Genomic DNA, 22,681 nt, shown 5'->3' on the forward strand with positions numbered 1-22,681 from the left:
ATTAACTCCATGTCGGGCTCCTTTGCCAATTCTCTTCCTGTCCATTTTATTCTGTATTGACTATAGAGCAGTTAGGGATGCCTGAGGAATAAGTGTGGAGTTTGTGTGCTAGAGTCGGTACTTAGTGGCTCAGAAAGGATAAAAGGCAAATCCTTTATTTATTTTGAGATAAATTACTCTTCCTTTTCCTTGTACACTCACCTTGGTTGTGACTTCACAGATAAAAAAAATACAATGATACATGTTGCAGCAGGGGAAAGTCCCATCTAAAAATCTGATGGGACTTTGCTCAATTACACACACAAAGGGAACTTGAGCAGCGGTGAATTTCAAAATTTGCCGCCCTTATGCACTTGCCTGTGTCTGCCATCTCCTCTTTGCCTCCATCCTGCTCCTTTGGAATCCCAGCGTCAAATGACGCCGCGTACGTCACCAATGTGGGAACTAGATGCTGAACTGCACTTTTGCTAGCTTCAAGATTCCCCCAGTTCCCAATATATTTACCTTTTTCATCAAAAAGGAAGTGGGGATGTCATGCTTCCTATTGGCCCAAAAGGGACCAGAAACACTGGCAGATACAAAAAGGCTAATATGGGAACAACTGTGGCAAAGAGAAAGGAGCTAGAGCTAAAAAAAATAATAGTTCAGTACAGCTCTGGTCAACACAATGATGGTAATAATTCAGACGTTAAAAATATTGCATGTAAAAGAGAAAGGCAACCGAGTCTGCATTATTACTTCAGAAATCAAATAAATTATGTATATATTGTGATGCAATGTTGCAGTGTCTTTAAGTCCCAATTTAAGGAAGGAAACACTGTATTTCTTATATGGGGTTTATTTACAGGGTTTAAATAATATGATAACAGGCCCACTGTCCCTTTAAGTCAAACAAATCATAAAATAAAATACCTATTCCCGTTAGGGAATAAAACTCAACTTGGCTTCCGCCCTTTCTAACCACAGCTGGCCAACTATACTGGTTCCCAGCTTAAAACATTCCCTGGCATATGCAACGTGTGGCGGTGCTACATAGACGATATTATTGTCATTTGGAACGTTCCTGAGACGCTCCTGTTGGAATTGTTATCTTATCTCAATATTAATGATCTCAATCTGGTTTTTACAGGGACACATAGTACTACATCTATTCCCTTTTTAGACTTCGTGATTTATATAAAATCCAACACAATACACACTAAGACCTATTTCAAAAGTACTGATTGCAACAGTTTTATTCTTAATACTAGCTGTCATCATGAGAACAAGCTCAAGAATATCCCTTATGGCCAGTTCAGGCGTATTAGGCGTAACTGTTCTAACATTAATAATTACCATGAACAAGTCAAGGTGTTGGAAAATAGGTTTTTGGAGATAAAAAAACGATCCAGCCTTGGTCAAAGAAACCAAGAATAGGGTAACACAGTTGGATCGTAGCAGCTTGTTAGGGATACTTAAGAAAAGGGAGATGAGAGCCAACTTCATCCCCTTCATACAGTAACACAGTATAATAGGGAATCCCATAAAATACAAAAAATTGTATGTAAACATTGGCATGTTCTAAAACAGGATACAATTTTGAAAGATTATCTGCCAGAAGTTCCTCAAGTAGTTTTTACTAAAGCGAGGAACCTGAAAGATAATCTGGCACCAAGTGCACTCAAAAATGAAGCAGCCATTAGCAATATTACTTGGCTACCCAATAAACCAAATGGGTTCTATAAATGTGATAAATATAAAGCCTGCAAATTTGGGGTAGAAAAAACTAATTCATTTATCTCACACGCCACTAAGGAAACATCAAAAATAAGGAGTTTCATTAATTGCAAAAGCCAAAATATAGTATACTAGCTGATATACCCGGCGTTGCCCGGGCGTGGAAGGGCAGGGAGCATGGAGTGGAAGGGCGGGGGGGGAGGGCAAGGGGCGTAGAAGGGTGGGGAGGGCAAAGGGCAGGGGGGCAAACGGCAGGGAGGGGCGGGGGGGGGAAAACGGCAGGGAGGGGCGGGGGGGCAAATGGCAGGGAGGGGCAGGGGGGGCAAATGGCAGGGAGGGGTGGGGGGGGCAAAGGGCAGGGAGGGGCGGGGGGGGCAAAGGGCAGGGAGGGGCGGGGGGGCAAAGGGCAGGGAGGGGCGGGGGGGCAAAGGGCAGGGAGGGGCTGGGGGGCAAAGGGCAGGGAGGGGCGGGGGGGGCAAAGGGCAGGGGAGGGAGGGGAGGGCAGGGGGCAAAGGGGAGGGGGGAGGGGAGGGCAGGGGGAGGGAGGGCAAAGGGCAGGGGGCAAAGGGCATGTGGGTAGGGGGGGCAGGGGGCAAAGGGCTGGGGGAGGGAGGGCAGGGGGCAAAGGCCAGGGGGAGGGAGGGCAGGGGGCAAAGGGCAGGGGGAGGGAGGGCAGGGGGCAAAGGGCAGGTGGGTAGGTGGGGCAGGGGGCAAAGGGCAGGGGGCAAAGGGCTGGGGGGCAGGGGGCAAAGGGCTGGGGGAGGGAGGGCAGGGGGCAAAGGGCAGGGGGCAAAGGGCAGGTGGCAAAGGGCAGGGGGCAAAGGGCAGTGGGCAAATGGCAGGGGGAGGGCAGGGGGCAAACGGCAGTGGGAGGTAGGGCAGTGGGCAATGGGAAAGGGAAGGGAGGGTAGGGGGGGTAGGGAGGGTAGGGGGGGGCAAAGGGCAGGGGGAGTGAGGGATGCGGTAAATAACCCATTCCCCTGCGTGTACTCACCTTGTACACGGCTGCGCTCCTCTTCCTCCGGGTCACGGCCGCCCTCCTCCTCCACCTCGGGCTCCTCCGCGGCGAGACTGACACGCTCCGGTGAGGAGGTGCTGTGCCTCTCACGGGGAGAGGCGGAGACAGCCAGAGGAGCGCCCTCGGGGACGGGGAGCGGCCTGTGTGAGGGGAGAACCGCAGAGAGCGTGCTGAGCGTGTGTGTGTGGGGGGGGGGAGCGGGGGGGTGAGCGGGGGGTGAGCGGGTGAGGGAGAGCGCCGGGTGAGGGAGTGGCCTATGGGTGGTGAGAGCCGTGGGGAGCGCTCTCGGGGATGGTCAGTTGGGGGGGCGGTCTATGTGAGGGGAGAGCCGCAGAGAGCGAGGGGGGGTGGTGTGTGTGTGTGTGTGTCACTCCGCCTCAGGCCAATGAGAGGTGTGCGGGGGCGGGCGGCCCAAGGGACCGATGAGATTTCCCCTAGGGACACAGGCCATGCAGACAAACATACAGTGCTTTCACAAATATATAGTAGATGTTCTCACATGTCGCTGTGGGTATCAATATGTGGGTCAAACTATTCGCCCACTTAAGGTCAGAATCTTAGAACACATACGCAATATCAGTATAGGTTTGGATACCCATAATGTATCCCTTCATTTTAAAACATTTCATCGTTCTGACCCCCATGGTCTTAAGTATATGGGCATAGAACAGCCCATTGGAGGGGTGGGAATAGGACTATTGCCCTGTCGACACGAGAGTCCTTTTGGATATATTGTCTTAAGACTTTACAACCAAGGGGTCTGAATATAGACTTTGACATGAACGTGTTTTTAGTTTGATTGCCATATATCCATATATAGACACTGGTTTTTTTGTGCCCTTTCCTGTTGTCAGTATATTGGTATTCCAGATTCAATGCTCTTTTTAAAATCTATCTATATTGATTTTTAATATTCATAAGATGGTAACCTTTACGGTAATTATTATTTAAATATTTTAAAAAGATGAGTGGTTTTTCTCACTTTTTAATATTAAAATCAATGGCAGTGGATTTTTTTCTACTCTTATTTTATCGGAATAGGTTATATGATTCATGTGATTTTTAAATGTTTAATACATTTCTCTTTGTATTCCAGATACTCAATTTTGAAATGTATAGATTATTTAATTATGTCTATTTTATATATATATATATATTGTAGTTTATATTTAATAAATTGTATTGTATATTATTGCTATATTTATGTATAGTTGTTTATAGGGTTAAACTAACATATTGTTAGGAGCCCATATATATCTTGTATACTAATAGCCCTATGTGGTAATATGTCTTTAACAGTGATACTGTATATCTTCGTAAGATTAGAACCTTGTCGGATCCCTATAGCAATAACATCAGTATTTAATATTGCTACCAGTGATAAAACAGCTTGGGCTATACACAGACCCTTTTGCGTCATGATGTCACGCACGTCAAGACGCAATGACGCGCCGGATGAAGGCCCACATCGTGACGTCACTGATGACGCGAATTGGATTCGGATGGCGGAGACGCTATTTAAAGAAGGGAGAGACTATACCACAACAGATTAGCCCCTGAGGAAGACTGACAAGTTGAAACGCGTAGGGCGGAGTCTGTGCTGCACCAGGACTTTGGGGATATTCATGCACAGCTGGTGGACATCACTGTTCAGCCCATTTGACTGCTTTACGGCCGTGGAGCACTATCTGAAGCTGACACCGGGTGTGACGCCTGACAGTTCCTGTGTTGTGACCCTGGGGGGTCTGAATGTCCTTTTTAAAGTCACTTGTGTAAGTGCAATACTTTGTGTTTTTATCAATTAAAAGCAATATTATACTATTTTTGCTTTTTCCTTCTACATGTGGGGTCTCCCTCCCTTCTTCTTTCCTATGGACTCATCGAGTGTTTGTATATGACAATGTGGATTACTCACCTGGAGAATTTCAGAGTCAGTTACTATACACCACCTTGTTGCCCGTTTACCACGTGGAACACGTGAGCTCAATACTTAGAGGTTATCCTGTTGGTACATATTTCTACTTTACAGTGTTGCACTATTTTCTGTTTCATTTATTTTTATGTCCTGATTGAGATCTGCGCCCCTGTTGTTTTTCTTTGATATGCAACAATGTATACAGTCTCAGCACATAATAATAAAGGGTTTTCCTTATCTATTAGTCCATTGGAGCAGACATCGCCGCTTCAGCACAGTCTCTCCTCCTATCCTTCCTAGGGGAACTCGGCCCCACATGAGCTCAGAGAAACTCCTCTGTAGGTCCACTGTCAAGGGCTGTGCCAGCCTTCCTTCTTTAGCTGCGGAGCACTTCTCTGCCCCCCTCTCTGGGACAGCAATCTCTCACTCTGTATCTCTCAGCATGTGTCTCTCGTACGTGGCAACTCTCTGTAGTCACTTCCTGACTATTAAAAACTCCATGAGCAATCAGGAGTTCAGCCTTCCTAATTAGGCATCAGCTGAACTAGCTATTTCTAAGGAGGATTAACTCTCTGAGAGCTGAAAAGGTCCCCTACTGCACTGTTCCAGCACCTAGAAGACAGTGATGGTATCACAATATGTATATCTTTATATAGCACCATCCATATACATAGCACTTCACAGCAGTAATACACGTGACATAATAACATAACACATCGTGTGAATAAGCACTTGAGACATAAAAGTAATCATAGGAAAAGGGAGTCTCTACCCCGAAGAGCTTACAATGTAAGTGGTAAGTAGGAAGAACGCACAGAGACAGTAGGAGAGTGTTATGGTAAGTGCCTCTGCAAGGGAACAAGGTTGATGTGTGCAGTGTATAGTTTCAGCCACAGAGCCACCCATATGCTTTGTTAAAAAGGTATGTTTTAGGATGGACTTTAAAGGTGGCGAGAGAGGGTGCTAGTAGGATATTGAGGGAAGGGCATTGCAGAGGTGTGGGGCAATGAGTGAGAGGTTTGAGGCAGGAGATACAAAAGGAGTGGACAGAAGGCATTCCTGAGTCGGAATGGTGTATAGTGAGAAATTAGGGCTGAGCTATAAGGAGGGACAGAGAATTGTATAGCCTTAAAAGTGAAGAGGTGAATTTTGTGAGTAATACAGGAGGATTTAATTGGAAGCCAGGAGAGGAATTTCAGCAGGAGAAACCCTGAGACATATTTGAGAGAGTAAAGTGATTAAAGCAGCAGCATTTATGATAGATTATACAGGAGACAGGTGAGAGGCAGGAATGCCGGACAGTAGAAGGTTACAATAATCAGTACAGGAGAGAATAAGGGCATGTTGTTAGAGTTTTAGCAGTAGAGCGACAGAGGAAAGGGCGTATCTTTGCAATGTTACAGAGGAAATTATACAAGTACAATAGCAATGGGGTTGTATTAGTACCTAAAATAGTTTATATGCAATGGTAACAAAGTAGATGGAAAAAAGCAATCCAAATATGTAGTATACACTGGCGACACACTTTATTCGAGCTCGGCTAGTCCCACGAATTCGGGTATACCCGGGTGTATTGAGGTTTGTGACTGTTTTCTGCCCGAGTGCATTGAGTTATTTTCAGGCCGGGATTGAAGCATTTTATTCCAGCTGGCTGCAATACTGCACAGTATATATATATATACTGCATTACAATTCATGAATTTATGCCATCTGGTAGACACGCGAAGCATTGCAGCCTATTAAATCCTAATCATTATCATTTAACAGATCAGCCGCCCATCAGCCAGGCATGAACCCAGGCTGGGAAGGCAAATGCAACGGGGCTTGTCAGAGGTGAGGAGCGGCGCATTCCAGGTATCTGCCAGGTACATACCGGGTATTTGCTCGGATAAAGTGTGTCGGTGCAGTAACTGTAAATGGCAAAATGCTAATTAATCTTTCAGGAAAACATTAAACGTAGAGAAACATGTTCCTTCCTTTTTAAATCTTTTACAGCTAGCAGGAGTTATCACAAATAAGTTGTTATGCTAATTGCTGGGATAACTCTGGCAGTGCTTGCTCTTAATGATAAGTGATGGGAACAGTAGATAACAAGTCCACATTATTTAATTTCTAAAGCAGTCCATGTCACACTGGAACATTTAAAGACATTGTTTTATATAGAAACACAGTGGCAAAGATTTGTTTCATTGCTTTAAGTACAAGTACAGCATGATTAGTTCATTCTTAACCATTTGAAAATGTCCTTGTCTTTTAGTGACTATTTGAAAATAGTTGAACCAATTTACAGTAAAACGTATAATAGCCAGAGCAAGATTCTTAGTTCAGTTTCCCTAATCACCCATAACCGGAATTGGAGCAACTAATACCTAACAACCTAGGAGTTAATATCATGTACATTCCTCCCCAAAGCCACAAACAAGGAAACCTTGGCAGACCAATTATACACTCACTGAACAAATATCAGGCCTAGTGGAGAATATCCTCAAATCTCAAACAATTAGTTACAAACACCAACAGCTTCATACAAGATACCACATATTTCCTCAATAAACTAAACAACATCAAACAACAACCATCCATGCATGGGTGGACAAAAATATAAAAACTTAGGAGCCAGCCTGAATTTTTGGAATCCAGAATTTGAAAGCAAAGTGTGTGTATGTGGGAGGGGGTGCAGGGATATATAGTTAAATCTACATGTAGAAAGAGAGAGAAAAAAAAAATATATATATATATATAATGTGTGTGTTTAGATTTTTAGCTGCCTGGATAATTAGGCGTCCGGGTTTTTTTACACCCTGCTACCATCCAACACATTACTAGCTACCATGGATGTAGAATTCCTGTACAGCAACATCCCCCACAAGGATAGCATTTAGGCATGCTTGAAATTTTTTGCAATATCTCCCCTGGATCAGATATACAGTGTTGAAGTAATTACCAAACTGATAGAATACATACTCGCACAACTACTTCAGCTTCAACAAGGAAATGTGCCTACAACTAATAGGGACTGCAATGGGCAGCAAGATGGCACCGCAATGTGTCAATCTTTTAATGGCAAATCTTGAACAGAGATTCCTAACCACACACCTCTATAAAGCTTACAAATATTACAGATACATTGATGATCTTTTTATTATATGGATAGCGGGTGAAGACAATCTAAAACAATTTCACGAGTTCTTCAATTCATTTCATCCATCAATTAAGCTCCAAATAGATTATTCGGCAAACCTAGGAACTTTCTGAATGCAATATTAACACTGAAGAATTGAAAACTACACAGATCTGTATACATGAAACCCATAGACAGATGTAGTTAACTTCATAACTCCAGCTTCCATCCCACTCATACTGTACAAAACAAGCCATCATACATAGCCAGGTTTTAAGATATCACTGCATATCCTCTGACACTAAAGACAGAAACAGACACCTCACAAGCCTGACTGAATCAGACAGAAGGGATACAGGCCAAAGTCTATTACCAAAACAATTGCATGTGTACTGAAAGCTGCACCAGAACACCTGCTCCAATACAAAAAGAAAGAAACAATCGCACATGTACCACTCATGGCCACATACAACCCTGCTCTTGAGGGAATGCAAAAAATAATCAAAGATCTGCAACCCATGCTGACAGAGGATCTTCCCTATCCTTGCATTCCTGCAACCACCAAACCTCAGACAGACATTAGATTAACTCAAGGACATCACACGCTGTAAACTTTGCAAACATTTACAGTATGACAAGATCCCACAGCCAGTCACAAACATAGAACATTAAATGTTAAAGGATCATACTGCTGCACATCCAGTAATTTGGTATACAGTATTTGATTCAATGCAGCAAATGTGACCTAGGATGCTACATTGGTGAAACCAGACACAACCATCAAACCAGAATGAACCTACACAGACACAATAACACACCATGTAGAAGGAAGATACTGCACTCCAGTGGGACACCACATCTCACAGCCACATTTCTCACTGTCCCTTTCATACATTTATTGCCATGTCTATTTAATTACTATTCCCGCTCTACCTCATCTGCCATAGATTATCTTGTTTTTTTACATCTGTCTTAAACTCCTGGAATCTCTGTAAATCAGCATTGCAGACGTGAAGAAGAGAGAACTCTCGAAAGCTTGTCTTATAATATCTATTGTTAGTCCAAATTAAAAAAACGTATCAACCTAATACTGAAGTACTCGTTTACTCTGCAGTATCACAACGGCACTAACACGGCTAATTCAATTTAATTCAATAGGATTGTGAGAGGCAGGATTGCCAGGGGGAAGTAGCACATAAAAAGAATGCAAGAAAGATATAGGGTGTATAGGTATTTATATGATCAATTAAACCTCTGTTTGCCTCAGGAAAGTGCTTTTGGTAAAAAAGCTAATTATATCTAAAGTCAGAGGCACCGTTGGGCATCATCAAATGATAGTCTACTATAAATAATGTACATATATTTCTACATCGCCCACTTAGCAATTCTTGAGAGTACTAACCCAACCTTAAAGCAGCAATAAAAGACCCTCCAGAAGAGTGGCACTCGGCTAACATAAAATGTAACTCTAATTATGTCAAAGTAGGGGGAACTTCAGTTTTTATAGTAAGTCTCTATTGAAAAGTCATTGTGTAAAAATGAAAATTGCTTGTAAATTATAGATCATGTCTACTCAGTTTGCTGGTTATAAGAACATATGTTTATTTATTGCTCTGTGAAAATGGAACATGAAGCCCAGGAATTTATTTCAACCTATATTCAAGTGAGTGAAGACTGGAACCTCAATTTCTGATGACGTCAGCGCTAGAAAGTACATACTGTAATATGGGGTGATATTTGAAGATATCGTAGAGTAAAATTAATGTAAAGAGCACAATTTAAGTCCTGAGTCTCTTAGCATCAATGTATCGACGAACTTTGCTCCAATTGTCCCCCCCAGTACATGAGCATGTGATTGGTTAGTAAGAAGAGTTAGGGGAGAGGTCTATATTTTAAGGGGGTGTACCAAATTCAGCACAAAAGTCTGTGGTTGTTTCATCTTTTACTAGCAGTATAAAAATGTGTCTGGTCTGAGGTGGCAAAAAACTTAATTAGCCAACAAGTAAGTATTTCTTACATTTGATGCCGTTGCAAGCAGAAAATGATGCAAGACATAAATACACTTCTTTTTGTTTTTTATATGTTGACTCATAGATTGGCAGTCAGAGTGACTACATGTTGACAACAGTAGCATTGCAATTTTACAAAGTGGAATTTTTCTCTTTTAAGTGGTATTTGAGTCACTGTAGTCTGGAATCGCTGTCTCATCCCATTTATTGTTACTGTTTTTGTTCTCGAAGCTACAGGAACAGCATCTATCTTCAATTACCAGCAATGTTGCAGGAGGTAACGTGCTTCTGTCCCTGCTCTGTTACTCCTGTTTTCCCTGTGCAGAGAGACGCGTTGAAAACGTATAGATTCATATAGCCTTTTATTTACGCAAGTATTATTAAACTCCCTAGCCCCGTTGGACACTCAGCACTCATCTATCTGGAGGGGGATTCACAAAGCTCTGATAATGGGTATCAGCGTTTGAATGCCGATAGCTGCCATTCAAGTCAATGAAAGTTAACGACTATTATTGAGCTCCAGTTATACACGTTATGGGATGTTTGTGACTCCCATCTCTCTTCCCTTTCTTCATAGCATGAAAGCAACCCACTAAGATATTTGCATACAGATCAAAACTTCTATCCTCCAAGTACATTCAAATGTCAGGCCTTAAACATTTAGCAGTTTGGGGCACATACAGTAAGATGTGCTAGTAAGCAATGTTTTTACAGTATTTCTACCAGTATTAGCAGTAGTGCATTAAACCATTAGATTACCAAAACATCCCTTAATCATACTCCATTTTAAATATCAGATTTATACGTATGTAGCCAGGTTCCCATCTGGTCCTCTTACCTCCCGGTCCAGGGTGCATGAAGGGGAGGGGGGCTGCCGGGTGCCACCAGCGCTGCAGGCGGGCCTAGATAGGACTCAGGTACTCCCTCTGGTAGGCTGCAGGCGATAGCGTGGCGAGCGAGTCGCCGGAGCTCCGCAGCGGTTCTATCTGTAGGGTGTCGCCATCTTGAGTGTCTGCACATGTGCAGAAGACGGGTCGCGCATGCGCAGTACCTAACTAGTGCAGCGGCCATTACCAAAGGCTCTGCTAGTCCCAGCAGCACTAGAGGCTGCAAGACCACATGGGGGGAGCACAGCCATTAGGTAAGGTCCAGGGAGAAGTGCTCCGCTGGACTAGGCCAGATACTCCCTTAGGTCCCAGCTAGACCCCCCATCACTATTACCTTGTGTGCGGTAGGGAAGGCTCCAAGACAGGAACGCTCCCCTTAGCACATTAGTGAGCACATCTGTGGCGGACGCATGCTGTGTGCGCGGCCTGCTGTCTGGGACCAGACCCAGGCCTATACTGTATAGAGACACTCTTAAAGGTGAGACCCTCCAGCGGGATTTCCTGCATACTGTAGGTGTATGTTATGCAGTACTGTATGTGTTCTTGCTTCCCTGAGACCTTTATTATATTCTAAATGGTGGATCTCTTCTGAGCATCTCTGGTGCAAACCAAGTGGTGTGCTGGAAGTTTTCCTGGCCAATTACTTTTTAATAGGTCAATTTTGACAGCAGACAAGCTGAGTTTAAAGATCCACAGACAAATTTATTCTAGACTCTATTGTGTAAAGAAAAGTGATGGCAGCATTCGCACACATCTAAATTCATGGGTTCAGTGAACCATTCATTGTATATACCAACACATGCAAAGGCACGTTTCGTCGGCTAACCACCTTCCTCAGGTTAGGCAGAGACATGTACCAAGACCAGACAATCAACACCTTTGTGAAAGTAAAACAAACAGACTATTAGTTCTCGCTACACAGTATTGAAGTGACGTCATCCTAATGATCATATATTATGCTATATACTCTACATGTACCACATTGAAAAAAAGCCTTTTTTGTACATGTCCAACCATGCATACTCCTCATAAAAGACTGGCGCAGATATACAGATATGATCTTCATTTGTAAGGGCACAGAAGATAAACATCCCACAATTACATTTACACTAACCTATGATTTTACAAAAATACAGTACGGGGAATTACAATATAATAAGTGCAACAAAAAAAAAATCAGACAATAGGAAAGGAAATCCCTGCCCTAGAGATCTTACAATCTAAGTTCTTTGTTGTGAGACTTACAGAGACAGCAGGTGAGGGAATATGTGCAGTAGATGGCAGTGCTTGGCCACAATAGTTGGTACTGTAGGAGCGACAGTGGGTGTGGGACAGTAACAATGAGTCCAGGCTATTGAATTGCTTCATTTAAGAGGTGAGTTTTAAGGTTTGTATTAAGGGTGGGGAGGGAAGCTGCTTGGCATATACTGTGTATGAGGGTGTTCCACAGGTAAGGTGTAATGAAGAAAAAATATTTTAGGCGAGAGAGAGCAGTAGAGGTGAAAGGGGTATAAAAGAGACAATTATTGGTAGAGCACAAGAGATGAGCAGGGGTATAGCGAGAGATCAAAGCCCATATTGTAGGAAGGAGCAGATCAGGGGAGAGCCTTGAAGCTAAGGAGGAGAACTTTGTAGGTGATCCGAAATTTAATGGGATGGTGCCTTGGTATAAAAACACAACAAACCACAAACATACCTTTACTCATAGGAACAATTTAATGGCAGCAAAAAAAAAGGCAACCCCAAGCTACCAATAATGGTTTACCATAGAGCCAGCTTACTGTAGCACATTGAATTTATCTACCAGTCTCTAAAATACCAAGAGTTTACTTTCTCCTAACCAAGCAATAGAATCTCCATAGTTACTATCTACTGTAGTGACTATAGAAAAAACTCTACACATTATACTGAAATATTTTAGACAAAGACCCTACATTTGGAGAATTATTAAAAAATGAACCACTGTTTTCTTACAAGTGGTGTAAAAATATCATCATAGTGACAGCTGATATCTCAACACCACCTAGACAGCTGTATTGACACCAAAGATAGGAAGTTTCCCATGTTTACACCATGGACACTGTAGTAGCATTATCAAAGGAGACGGTAAACCAATTACAGATGTAAAAAAAACAAAAAACTTTTTGTTTACGCTCTCAAATGTCAATGTGGAAAAATATATGTTGGACAATCCTCCAGAACCATAAAGAACACCTATACTAGCACAAATCAAATATTCATAATAACAATGAGGACTCATCAATAGTAAGTCATTTTATAATAATAACTTTAATTTGATTTATCACTTTTCTCCCAATGGGACTCAAAGTGCTTCACAATTACAATATAGTACGCGGTAAGCAGCATTGTACATAGGATTTTTACAGACACACTCCCTGGCCAGATGAGCTTACAATCTATATTTTTTATGCCAGAGGCACACGGAGATGAAGACCAAGGTTCCCCTGATTCAAACCCTGTGTCCTTGTTATCTGACTCAGTGCCTTTACTCACTGAGACACTACTTTTTACTGCCAATAGTCTAACAATGTAGCACAACTATGCGTTTAGATCTTGGAACATGTAAAAGTCAGAGGTGAAAAGATTACAAATGTATTACGTAGAGAGGCTTCCTGGTTGTTTACACTAGGGATATTGTTCCCTGATTGTATAGACGAAGATAATCATGTGAACTGCTTTTTATAATCATGCCTATAGTCATTGGTAAAACGTGGCCCCTTCTTTAAAGGAAAGCTCTACTAATATGCCTTTATCTATTGTGAGTTGCCTAAGATATATATTGAGCTTTCTAATATAAGGCTCTTTGCATGGATTCTACAGGACAGCCCTCTACCCTAGTAGAGTGAAGCACCTTCATAGGAAAGCTGAGTGCTATCGTATGCTAATATATCTTAGCATATGCAGATGTAGCGCTATGGTCAGTCACGCGGCTGCGAGAATATGCTGGTCAACCGTGTGCAATGCCTTGACAGTCCGTGGCGCACCGCATAACAGTCGGTAATGGCCCATGGGATTAACACAGCGGGGTCCCTCCGTCTGAATGGGACTCGCGCTGTGTGAATCCTACCGGGCTGCACCTGCCTGTCAGAGACGCTCAGTAAGAGTGAGACTGAATCAGTCACTCTACCTGCACACCTCTATCAGGCGATCGTGCGGCTTTTATTTTAATAGCACAGCATTGAGGCAAGGGGTCTCTGGTGCTGAACGGCATTCATTTCAGTCCTGGGAACCCCCTGCTTCCCGAGTTACAGCCCTGTTATGGCAAATGTTTTTTTTTTTTAATTGAAATGTAATGTATCTTATTCAATGCTTGTTTTTTTATTTGTAGCTTGCCCGTTCATTGCCATTGTGGCAATCCATGCCCATATTGTGACAATGGGTAGAGGGGGTGTGTTAGTTGCCCTAATGAGGGTGGTTAGGCCTCCCGGGTGGGTAGCGGGAGGGAGGGTTAACCCCTTAATTACCATAGTTGATAATAACCGCTAGGGTGATTAAGGGGTTACAGGCCAGTAGTTAGTTTTTTATTTTACTGTTGGTGCCCACTGAAGATGAGAAGGACGAGGATGGCCTTTATCCTGGCAGGGATAAGTACAACTTGAATTTACTATATGCTGGCTGGGTAATGTTTTGTTTATGGTTTATTTTTTAATGGGCAAATGCGCTATTATCCAAATCTGGATAATAGGGATTTTGCAAATTACTGTACTGTATGTGTTGGAGGGGGGGGGGGTGGGGCTAGAGGGGGTGGGTAGTAGGGTGCCTATACATTTCCATTGGGGTTATCTTTGCTCCCATTGAGGGCATAGGTAACCACACTGGCAATCAATGGGTGTATTGGTGTTTGTACTGTAATGTTTATTGGGGGTAGAGGGGGTGGGTGAAGGAGATAGATGCCCCAGGGTGGGTGGTTAGGACACTAGGGTGGGTAGTAGGAGGGAGTAACCCTTTCATTACCATAGTGGTTACTAATGCTAAGGTAAGGAAGGGGTTAACCCCCCCTGTAACCTTCCCAGTAGGCCTAACAACCTAACCTGGGGCAACTACCCCCTTCACCCACCCCCTGTACCCCCAATAAACCAGGTACTCTGGCTTAACCCCTTCATTGCATTAGTTGCTAGCTGCTAAGGTAATGAAGCTGCTTTTATTTTATTTTGATAACACAGTATTATTGAAGCATGGGGTCTCCGGAGCTGAACTGCATTCCTTTCAGCCTCGGGGACCCCCTGCTTCCCGAGTTACAGGCCCCATTATGGGGTGCCATTATCTCCCTGCATTATTTGAAGGTCCCGGTCGCGTGGGCCGTGACGCCGAAGAATTTAAACATGGCGGGGATACAAGCACCCCATACCCGGGGCCTGTAACTCGGGAAGCAGAGTGTTCCCAGGTCTGAAATTAATTTGGTTCAGCTCCGGAGACCCCCTGCTTCAATACTGTGTTATCAAAATAAAATAAAACCCGTGTGATCGCTTGTTAGAGGCGCGCAGGTAGTGACTGATTCAGTCTCACTCTTACTGCGTGTCTCTTACAGAGAGGTGCAGCCTGATAGGATTCACACAGCGTGAGTCCCATTCAGATGCAGGAACCCCGCTGTGTTAATACCGATAGGCCATGAAGTCTCCTTACTGTGACTCCGCGAGCACAGATGAAGAAAACACGGTGCCGCAGCGAATTTAGTGGTGGCAGCGCAACTAACCATAAGGCTGCATCTGTAGTGTATCCAAACCAGGAGCTTCTATTTTGAAATGCATTACATATTTACCCTAACATGCTCTAAGGCAGCGGTGCGCAAACTGGGGGGCGCGCCCCCTTGGGGGGTTGCAAGATTATTTAGGGGGCGCAGGCAGCGTATGGCAAAACCTGGGGGCGGGCAGAGCTGTGCACGGGCGGCCAAAAGCTCCGCGCTGCTGCATCTCTGGGCTGTGGCTAGCTGCGGGGGGCGGGGGGGCTTTCCTTCCCAGCGCACAGACATCCCCTCCTCCTCCTGTGTTACCCGGCCCAGTTTTCAGCAGCATGGGGGACAGGAGCATGCAGTACAGTAGTACTTCCTCCCCCAGGTGAAAGTGTGTGACTTATGATTGTGTGTTGTGTCTGTGTTGTGATTGAGTGTGTTTTGTCTGTGTTGGTTGTAATTGTGTGTGTGTTTTGATTGTGTGTTGTGTCTGTGTTGATTGTGATTGTGTGTGTTTGAGTGTGTGTTGTCTGTGTTGGTTGTGATTGTGTGTGGGTGTTGTGATTGAGTGTGTGTGTTGTAAGTGTTAGTTGTGATTGATTGTTTGTGTGTGTGTTGTGATTGTGTGTGTTGGTTGTGATTGAGTGTGTGTTGTGATAGTAGTGTGTTGTGATTGTGTGTGTGTGCTGTATCTTTGTTTTGATTGTGTGTGTGTTGTGATTGAATGCAGCGGGGCACAAACTGGGGGGCGTACGCTCTCCAAAGCTTGGCGCTTGGGGAGACAAACAAAATTGACTTTGAAGCGCGCTCAGCAGCAGTCAATGCGCGCACACACACACTCACACACACACACACTCACACACTCACACACAAAAATAGCCCCGATCCATGCACCCCCGCTCGTGCTTGCAAAATTATGCAGGACACCCTGTGCTCATGCTTGGAGAGTTGGTGATGTCACCGCTCTCAGTGGCAGCGTGTACGCAGCCTAATTTTGCAAGCGCGAGCTGTTGAAATAAGTATTTAGACATATTTGTATTTACATTGTATACCGTTTAATAAAGGTTTTTTTTTCATATGATTTTGATCAGGCCGGGGGGGACCCGAGAAATTTCATGGATGAAAAGGGGGGCTCGGCATAAAAAGTTTGCTCACCCTTGCCTAAGGTAACGGCAGGGAAAGCATCTTCGTCGGGATGCTAAATCCTATGTGCTATATGCTGATCAATACATTACAGCAGCGGTGCACAAAGTGGGGGGCGCGCAAAACTCGCTGCGGGGGGGCACGTGGTTTACAGAGGACCCCCTCACGCTTCCCGAACACATTTAAACTAATGCAGGGGGCGCTGCAGGGCCTCTGTAAACTTCTACTTACCTTGTTTCAGACGCTCCTGGTCACGCGTCGCCATGGCAATGTGACGTCATGACTCCAGGACGTCTGAAGCAAGGTAAGCAGGGGTGGGGGCGCGAGGAGAGGGGGACAGATGGCAGGGGGGCGCAGGGAAAAAAGATTGAGCTCCCCTGCACTACAGTACATGCCTCTATGTATACCTTGCTCTTCGCCACTGGGTGACAGCATATTTTATAGATAGTAAGGAATGGTACCTTTGTAGGGACACCTATATTTATGTTTAGTATTAGACCACACCTTAGTAAATGTTAGGCACAAAATAGTCCCTTTTCTTTGGACTACAAAATCCTTTTTATTTCTACACTTTCTGCACTCAGCTGTTTACTTGATGCATTCCCATTCAATACACTGTGGTCCTTCTATTTTATACTGTAGATCTATTACCATAAACATAATTTTTTCTTAGTCTATTTGCTTACTGAATATGTCCGAACTCATATATTCAGTCAAAATCTATAATATGAATGGGATATTTACCTGATTATAAGAAAACATTGAATTATGTTACATCCACCCCTCACACAGGTCTTTATGTTAATAAGACCCTCTTCCTACTATAAATTCTATGTTAATACAGCAGTATTGCTACTGTAGATATCTTTTACTATATACAATCCCATATACCTTTTATATAAATACTCCCCATACCTAGAAGTCATACTATTTATTGCATGTTTTTCTACTGTTATTGTTTTTTCGTTCAAATTAGAGCATTATATACATATACAGGCTTTTTTAGTGAAACTGCTGTTCTACAAAATTGACATGGATACAGGTTTTGACACAAATTAAAGTATTTTTGATCGTTTGTAACCATTTTTTGTTACATTGTAGCCTTCAGGATCTCTAATCATTACATTGCTTGTTAACCTTCACATATAAACTTTCTAGTGGGTCTACTATAACTATAATTGCTGCAATCTTTACTGTATTATATCTCTATTATTATCACTTTGCTATGTGATAGATAAGTAATTTTTTTTAATGTTATTTCTTTTATATTCATTATTTGATTTAACTAAGGAAGGGTGAACACCACTATTAGGACTTTTATTCTACACTCAATTATATTTAATCATTAGGATGAGGTCACTTCACCACTGTTTGGTGGGAATTATGCTGCTTTATTTCCCTTCTTTCCCAAGGGTAATTATTGTCCATTCTTGGTACATGTCAGAGGCAATACAATGGTTCACTGAATGAATTTGTGTGTGTGAGTCCTGCTATAGCAGGGCTGCACAACATGCGGCCCGCCTGGCCTCTCTGTGCGGCCCGCCTGGCCTCTCTGTGCGGCCCGCCTGGCCTCTCTGTGCGGCCCGCCTGGCCTCTCTGTGCGGCCCGCCTGGCCTCTCTGTGCGGCACGCTATGACTCCGGCCGGGCGCCACTTAATTAAATAAATAAATAATAATAAAAAAAAAAAGTTCATTTTTTTAAAATGGCGGTGATTAACCCCCCCCCTCCTCCCGTTTCCCCCTCCTCCCCCTCCTCCTCCCTCCCCCTCCCTCCCCCTCCCTCCTCCTCTCTCCCCCCTCCTCGTCCCTCCTCCCTCCCCCTCCTCCTCCCTCCCTCCCCACCCCCGGGTTTTGCAACGGTCTGGTGGGGGGGGGGGGGGTGAGTGGGTGTGAAAAACGGTCTGGTGGGGGGACGGTTGTGAAAAACGGTCTGGTGGGGGGGTGGATGTGAAAAACGGTCTGGTGGGGGGGTGGGTGTGAAAAACGGGTTGGTGGGGGGGTGGGTGTGAAAAACGGGCTGGTGGGGGGGTGGGTGTGAAAAACGGGCTGGTTGGGGGGTGGTTGTGAAAAACGGGCTTTGTGAAAAACGGGATGGTGGGGGGTGGGTGTGAAAAATGGGCTGGTGGGGGGGGGGTGGGCTGCTGACATGTGAGGGGGGGTGGGCTGCTGACATGTGAGGGGGGGTGGGCTGCTGACATGTGAGGGGGGTGGGCTGCTGACATGTGAGGGGGGGTGGGCTGCTGACATGTGAGGGGGGGTGGGCTGCTGACATGTGAGGGGGGGTGGGCTGCTGACATGTGAGGGGGGGTTTGGCTGCTGACATGTGAGGGGGGGTGGGCTGCTGACGTGCGGGGGGGGTGGGCTGCTGACATGTGAGGGAGGGGGTGGGCTGCTGACATGTGAGGGAGGGGGGTGGGCTGCTGACATGTGAGGGGGGGTGGGCTGCTGACATGTGAGGTAGGGGGTGGGCTGCTGACATGTGAGGGAGGGGGGTGGGCTGCTGACATGTGAGGGGGGGTGGGCTGCTGACATGTATGGAGGGCTGCTGACATGTGAGGTGCAGGGGGGGAAGTGATGTGAGGTGCAGGGGGGGAGAGAGTGATGTGAGTTGCAGGGGGGGGAGAGAGTGTCATATTGAGGGGAGGGGGAGAGTGTGTCATATTGAGGGGAGGGGGAGAATGTCATTTAGGGGAGGGAGAGGGAGAGAGACAGTGTCATATTGAGGGGAGGGAGAGAGAGAGTGTCATATTGAGGGGCGAGAGAGTGTCATATTGAGGGGAGGGAGAGAGTGTCATATTGAGGGGAGGGAGAGAGTGTCATATTGAGGAGAGGGGGAGAGTGTGCCATATTGAGGGAAGGGGGAGAGTGTGTCATATTGAGAGGGGGGGAGAGAGTGTGTCATATTGAGGGGAGGGGGAGAGTGTGTCATATTGAGGGAATTGGGAGAGAGTGTCATATTGAGGGGAGGGGGAGTGTGTCATATTGAGGGAATTAGGAGAGAGTGTCATATTGAGGGGAGGGAGAGAGAGTGTCATATTGAGGGGAGGGAGAGAGAGTGTCAAATTGAGGGGAGGGAGAGAGAGTGTCATATTGAGGGGAGGGGAAGAGAGTCATATTGAGAGGAGGGGGAGAGAGTGTCATTTAGGGGAGGGGGAGAGAGTGTCATATTGTGGGAAGAGAGACATGGGGGGGATGCTGACTTGGGGGGGGGCTGCTGACATGGAATGGGCTGGGGATGTGGAGGGGGTATTGTGTGTTTGATGTGGAGGGGGGTATTGTGTGGGTGAGGGGGAGAGATGGGGGTATGAGAGATAGATGGGGAGTATCGTAAAGGTTAATAGTGAGGGGATCTGGGGGAGATATGAGTTTGATGATGATGATGATGAGAGGTGCTGGAGGAGACATGATGATGATGATGATGATGATGATGATGATGATGATGATGATGATGATGATGATGATGATGATGATGATGATGATGATGATTTAACGCGTGCGGCCTAAAAATTTTTTCCTTGGAGCAGTTCGGCCCTTCTCACTTTATGAGTTGGGCAGGCCTGTGCTATAGTATCTGTTTGCTTTGGAGGCTTCCTGCAGATAGTAAAGGAGGACCATGTCACAAGCACCATCTTGAATAGAGTATCACCATCCGAGTCCAAGTGTGAGGGATAATGACTTTTTATTATACTTTGGACTATATTTTCGAAGGGTCACATTTATAAAGCCCCAGTATGAATTAGTGCTCCTGATCCGGCGTTAACTCCCATTGAGTTGAATGAGAGGTGCTGTAGTATCAGATTGGGTGCCCCAAAGTGTCATACTGTACAACAAATAAGGATGATAGACGTTCATTAGCAACCTTTAACCTTGTTAGGTAATTTTGAGTTGCTTCAGAAGGGTTGCCGAATAAAGCTCATACTGTCATTTTTCAGACATTGCTATTTATGATTAAAAACTGAGATAGTTAGTAAGTTGGTACTGAAATACAATTCTTCAATGTTCAATGATCTGGCAACATGTAAATGTTGCTGTTATATTTATGGGATTTATTTTTTTACTGGCAGATAGATTTGATTCTATATAGTACCTGTTGTTTAATTATTACATTTTGAATTCCAAACCCAATAGTTAAACAAAGAATAAATATCCCTGCCCTGCTGTTTGCGTTTTAATGAGGAGTAAGTGCTTTCCTTTGAGTTTTTACTAAAAACACAGGGAAGAAATGACACAGATTCTCTTATAAATCATCCTAAAGATACGGTAATGTCATCCTCTGTTTTTGAAGTCTCATTTAATGCTTTATCTATAGAGACACAGTGGAGGTAATGTATTGGGGGGGGGTATTTATATATGTATTTGGGGGGAGTATTTTTATACGTATTGGCAGGGTATTTATATATGTATTTGGGGGGGGTATTTTTATATGTATTGGGGGTATTTGTATATGTATTAGGGGGGTGGGTGTATTTTTATATGTATTGGGGTGTGGGTGTATTTTTATATATATTGGGTGTCTATTTTTATATGTATTGGGGGGTGGTTGTATTTTAATATGTATTGGGGGTGGGGTATTTTTATATGTATGGGGGGTGTATTTTTATATGTATTGGTGGGTGGGTGGTTGTATTTTTATTTATATTATGGTGGGTGTTTTATATGTATTGGGGGGTGTATTTTTATATGGATTGGGTGTATTTTTTATGTATTGGGAGGTATATTTTTATATGTATTGGTATTTTTGTATGTATTGGGAGGTATTTTTATATGTATTGGGGGTGGGGGTATTTTTATATGTATTGGGGTGGTGGGTGTATTTTTATATGTATTGCGGGTGGGGTATTTGTATATGTATTATGGGGTGTGGGTGTATTTTTATATGTATTGAGGGGGATTATATGTATTTGTATTTTTTTGGTATGTATTTGGGGTGTGGGGGGTTTGTATGTATTTAGGCGGGTGAGGTTTTTTGGTATGTATTTTGTGTGGGGGATTGGGTGAGAGTAGGGTAATTGATTGAAGGTGGGGGCGAGTGAGAGGAGCGAGGGGTTGAGGGAGGGATTGAGGTGAGGAAAAGAGGAAGTAAGGGGAGAGAAATACATGCGAGGCGGGGGGGATTGAGAGAGAGCTGGGTAATTGGAGGGGGGAGAGTGAGAGGGGGTGAGTGAGGAAGAGGGAGCGAGACGGAGGCGAGAGAAATACATGGGAAGAGGGGGGAAATAGTGGAGGCTTGAGAGGTGTGAAATGAGGGGGGGCTCGCAAGACCGCAGACACGGGGGGGTAGCGCGACCGGGGGGGGGGGGCGACGTGGCAGGGGCCCGGACGTAACTCTAGTCCTGGGCCCTGGGAAATCTGTCTGCAGCCCTGACGTTTGTTACTATTACCCCTGCCTGCTTATTCTATTACTTAACTGCTCCATGAGACACACTGTTTGTGACTACGTTACCTGAATGACATGCTACTGTCTAATCATATAATACACTATAGACATTAAGGGCGCATCCATAGTCCATGCGACTTCGCGCATGGCGTGAACAAAAGGCCGTACCTCAATGAGGCAGGCCATAGAGTGCACGACCGCGTGCGATGAAGCGTGACAGCGCGACTGATTTTTCGCGGTTCAGCCAATGAGGGCAGAACGCTCACGTGATGTCACAGCCCTGCCTCCACCACGTCTCCCTTTTGTGCACGTCATTAAATCCTACAGGCCACGGATCACTTCTCGTACAGGTGCGCGCCACTATGTCCGAGGCCTATGGCTGAGTCCCCAGTCTTCACTGTGGCACGCGGCCCCGGCGGGGGGGGCGGCGTGTGCACAGCGCTGCACAGCGATAGGCTGTCTGAGGGGAGAGGGAAGGTTTGCGACGGGGGGGGCGTGCCTGTAGGTTTGCGGGGGCGTGGCCATGACGTCCCACGGCGGGTTCGCCCTTATTGGCTGAACCGCCGGCGGGGGCGTGGCCACGCCTCTGTCGCGGATGCTAATTTCAAGTTCCCCTGCCTCCCTGAAAACCTGTCGCGCACCGCTGGGGAAAGGTGCGCAACAAGGTAGGGAAATTAGCATACCATCAACAGTGATTTGTATCTCAGTCACTAGTACATGACAGGTGCAAAAGGGGCGCATATCAATTAACACTTTGTAGCAGGTTTTTAGGGACGAGTTTCTTGATATATTTCTTTGATATATG

General features: G+C 44.8%; 1 protein-coding gene across 5 annotated transcripts in view; it reads left to right on the forward strand.

Annotated features, from left to right (window-relative positions):
- The window catches only part of TPD52L1 (TPD52 like 1), a 95,723-nt gene that overhangs the window by 15,449 nt on the left and 57,593 nt on the right, over positions 1–22,681 (forward strand). For 4 of the 5 annotated variants that reach the window (XM_075597237.1, XM_075597238.1, XM_075597239.1 and 1 more), the window contains exon 2: positions 16,741–16,803. The exons of the other annotated variant lie outside the window; for it this stretch is intronic. In XM_075597237.1, coding sequence (XP_075453352.1) covers positions 16,741–16,803 — 63 coding nt within the window. The remainder of the gene's footprint in view (positions 1–16,740; positions 16,804–22,681) is intronic. 5 annotated transcript variants of the gene reach the window in all.

The sequence above is a fragment of the Ascaphus truei genome, chromosome 4 (assembly GCF_040206685.1).
Source record: "Ascaphus truei isolate aAscTru1 chromosome 4, aAscTru1.hap1, whole genome shotgun sequence".
Classification (NCBI taxonomy): domain Eukaryota; kingdom Metazoa; phylum Chordata; class Amphibia; order Anura; family Ascaphidae; genus Ascaphus; species Ascaphus truei.